General features: G+C 60.0%; 1 protein-coding gene across 1 annotated transcript; it reads right to left on the bottom strand.

Annotated features, from left to right (window-relative positions):
* Positions 1 to 242: 242 nt before the first annotated feature.
* On the bottom strand, positions 243 to 2,600 carry HYAL3 (hyaluronidase 3). The gene is made up of 3 exons (XM_055557103.1): positions 1,544 to 2,600; positions 1,101 to 1,190; positions 243 to 982 (listed from the first exon to the last, which is right to left on the bottom strand). The coding sequence occupies exons 1-3, from the start codon at positions 2,435 to 2,437 to the stop codon at positions 707 to 709; spliced, it is 1,260 nt and encodes a 419-aa protein (XP_055413078.1). The 5' UTR covers positions 2,438 to 2,600; the 3' UTR covers positions 243 to 706.
* Positions 2,601 to 2,826: the final 226 nt, after the last annotated feature.

The raw sequence follows: 2,826 nt of genomic DNA, 5'->3' as shown, positions 1-2,826 counted from the left end.
TGCGTGCGCAGATTACCGGCGCCACGCTGGGCGCAGAGCACCTCGGGAATTGTAGTCTACTCCTGGGGAGCCCATAAGCCTACGACGCTCTAGCTGAACTATGCACCCACAATGCCCTGCGCCCTCCCCCCAGCACGTGTAGTCATTAACTCTGAAGCTGCCCGCACTGTGCTGTCCACCACGCAGGACCCGCATGTCTCTGCATTTTGCAGCAGGACGCTCACCACGGGAAGGGTGGTGGGTTTGGAAGAACTCGGGACCAGCCAAACCTCAGGCAGTGAGAGAAAAAGTAACTTTATGATGAAAGCAGAGTAGAGGCAACAGCTTAGCACTTAGCAGATGTTAGCCAGAATCTCCTTGGGGGCCCCCTCCCCCATCCCTGGACGGGTCTCCTGTGACCTCTGCGCAGACTCAGTGAGGTGTAGAACAGAGCCCTGGGCTGGCAACCTTAACCTTTTGGCATACTGACTTTTCCTGGGGCTGCTTTCATGTCAGGAGGATCAGGTGATCTCAGAGGGCCTCTGGTTTTAAAATGGTGTGTTTCTTCTGGCCTCTTCCACTCCCCAGGGGTGCTATGGGAAGTGGGGTATGTGCATGGGAGAAGTGACAATAAGCTACATATAACAAGAGGGGGACAGAGTCCTCCCTTCAGGACTGGAAAAATGGCAGCAGGAACAAGACAGTCAGGGGCAGGTGACTCCTGGCTTTATGGTGCTTCTTCAGGCCCAAGCTCAGGCCTGGGCTCCTGGCAGGTAGGGCCAGCCCAGCCGTGGTAACATCGGCAGCTGAAGGACTCCCAAGCTCCAGGGCTGCCATCTGGCTGCAGATGCAGAAAGACTTCTAGTTGTCCTGGGTTTTGCCAAGCACAACGGCCATGGCCGTGGCACCGCTGGTTACTGCAGGCCACGGCTGCCCTGGTCACGTTGATCACATAGGGACCCAGGGTGCCCAGTAGGTAGTCATGGAGATGCCAGCACTCCTCCTGAGGACAAGGGAGGGACGTATCAATGCTCCTGTCCCATGGCCCTGCCATGGTCTTTCCCTGTCTCTGGGACCCCAGCATGGGCTGTGTGGCAGGCTGGAGGGGGGGCAATGATCACCTCAGAACTGGAGAAGCTCAGGTCCCCCCAGAGCACCACGCCGGCTGCCCCCAGTGCCGCGCTCACACCAATGGTCTGCACAAGTTCATCCTGGGGGCAGAGAGCTGCTAAGCCAGGGCAGGAGTGCCCAGCTCCTTTATGGCCCTACCTCTGCCCTGGCTTAGCAGCTCTCTGCCCCCACTCCAGTGTTCTTGCCTGGAGAATCCCAGGGACCGGGGAGCCTGGTGGGCTGCCGTCTCTGGGGTCGCACAGAGTCGGACACGACTGAAGTGACTTAGCAGCAGCAGCTACCTTCAAGAACTTTCATGGCTCACTGCCATGATCTGATTCCACCTCTAGAGGAGGGCCCCTTGCCCCTGAGCCTCTTTGAGGGGCTTCTCAGCCCCTCCACTCAGAGAATGTCATGCCTCCCCATCAGACCCGTAGATTTCAGTTTCACTCACCTGGGACAGGAACCTCCCAGAGCTCCGGTGTGTGAGGCGGGCATAGGCCAGGACAGGCAGGGGATGTGGGTGCCCAGCAACGGCCACACGGAAGGCCTCCTCCAGGCGGTATCGGACAAATGCCTGGTAGTGAGCAGGTGGTAGCCTGGGTGGGAGGTATATGCTGGGGAAGAGGGCGCTGGAGGCGGCCCAGAGCCAACGCAGTTGGGTGTTGCGGGCCACGGCAGCAGCATGGCAGTGGCCTGTGTACTTGGAAGCCGTACCACGCCAGCCATTGCCACAGGCTGGGAAGCGATAGAAGCCCCAGAGCCCCTGGGGCTGCAGTGCCCGGCCAAGCCACAACGTGTCCTCCATCAGTGCACGGGCTGCCTGTTCGAAGCCAACACGGGCCTTGTGGAGCTGCTCCTGGGGATCCAGGTTGGGGAATACCCATTGTGCCCAAGCCCAGGAGGCAGCCCGATAGACTTGGCGGCGGCCCCAGTTCCCAGCCCAGAGTGGACACCACTCCTCCCAGTCCAGGACTGCCAGGCCAGCGAAGCCCGGCCACAGGCTGCGGCGGATCTGATGAGCAGCCCGCGCCAGGTGGCGGCCCAGAGGCACAGCCTGTGGGATGCCCCCATTGTGAGCTGTGCCCCTTGGCCCAAGGTAGGGGTAGAAGCCAAGCTGGTTCTTGTAGAAGATGGTGACATTCTGGCCGTGGAAATGCTGGCCACGGTTGGCTGAGATGCCCAGGGCCTCGAGTGGCAGGGGCACGCCAAAGCGGTTCTTACAGTGTGCTGAAGGGACGTTCCACAGCACCGAGAAGGGGCGTGCAGGGGCCCGCAGCAGGGATTGGCCACACCCCAAGCACAGGGCCACCCCTAGCACCAGGGCCAGGCCTAGCTGCATGGTCATGCCCCAGGGATGGAAACCTGCAGGAGAGAAGAGGTATGAGCTTGAGAGTCCATGGCCATGGCCACACCTTCCCCACAGCAGACCAAGCTGGGAAGACTCCTCCAGCTCCTCCTCACAAGGAAGGGGGGTAAGGAAAGCAAGGTTCCTAAGGGGTCTCGTAGACCTCTCAGAGCAACCCCAGCCCAAGCTGGCCTGGGCATCTCCCTTCCCGTGTTGTCCATCTCTACCATGGCACTGCTGTGCCCTCTGACACCTCTCCCACCCTCAGCTCTCATTTTTCCCTCTGCCCATTTTGTTTCCTGCCCCAAGAACACTCAACCTCCACTCTGCCTGACTTAATTTCTACTTAGCACTCAGGTCTCTGCTATGACATCATCTTCTGGCCAAGT

Source organism: Bubalus kerabau, chromosome 20 (assembly GCF_029407905.1).
Source record: "Bubalus kerabau isolate K-KA32 ecotype Philippines breed swamp buffalo chromosome 20, PCC_UOA_SB_1v2, whole genome shotgun sequence".
NCBI classification, from domain to species: Eukaryota; Metazoa; Chordata; class Mammalia; order Artiodactyla; family Bovidae; genus Bubalus; species Bubalus kerabau.
This window is presented reverse-complemented; position numbering and strand designations above follow the sequence as displayed.

Coding starts and splice junctions, on each gene's coding strand:
- HYAL3 (XM_055557103.1), bottom strand. CDS start 2,437: ATGACCATGCAGCTAGGCCTGGCCCTGGTGCTAGGGGTGGCCCTGTGC. Junction 1,191..1,543: donor CTGGGAGGTTCCTGTCCCAG/GTGAGTGAAACT, acceptor CTCTGCCCCCAG/GATGAACTTGTGCAGACCAT. Junction 983..1,100: donor TGAGCTTCTCCAGTTCTGAG/GTGATCATTGCC, acceptor CCTTGTCCTCAG/GAGGAGTGCTGGCATCTCCA.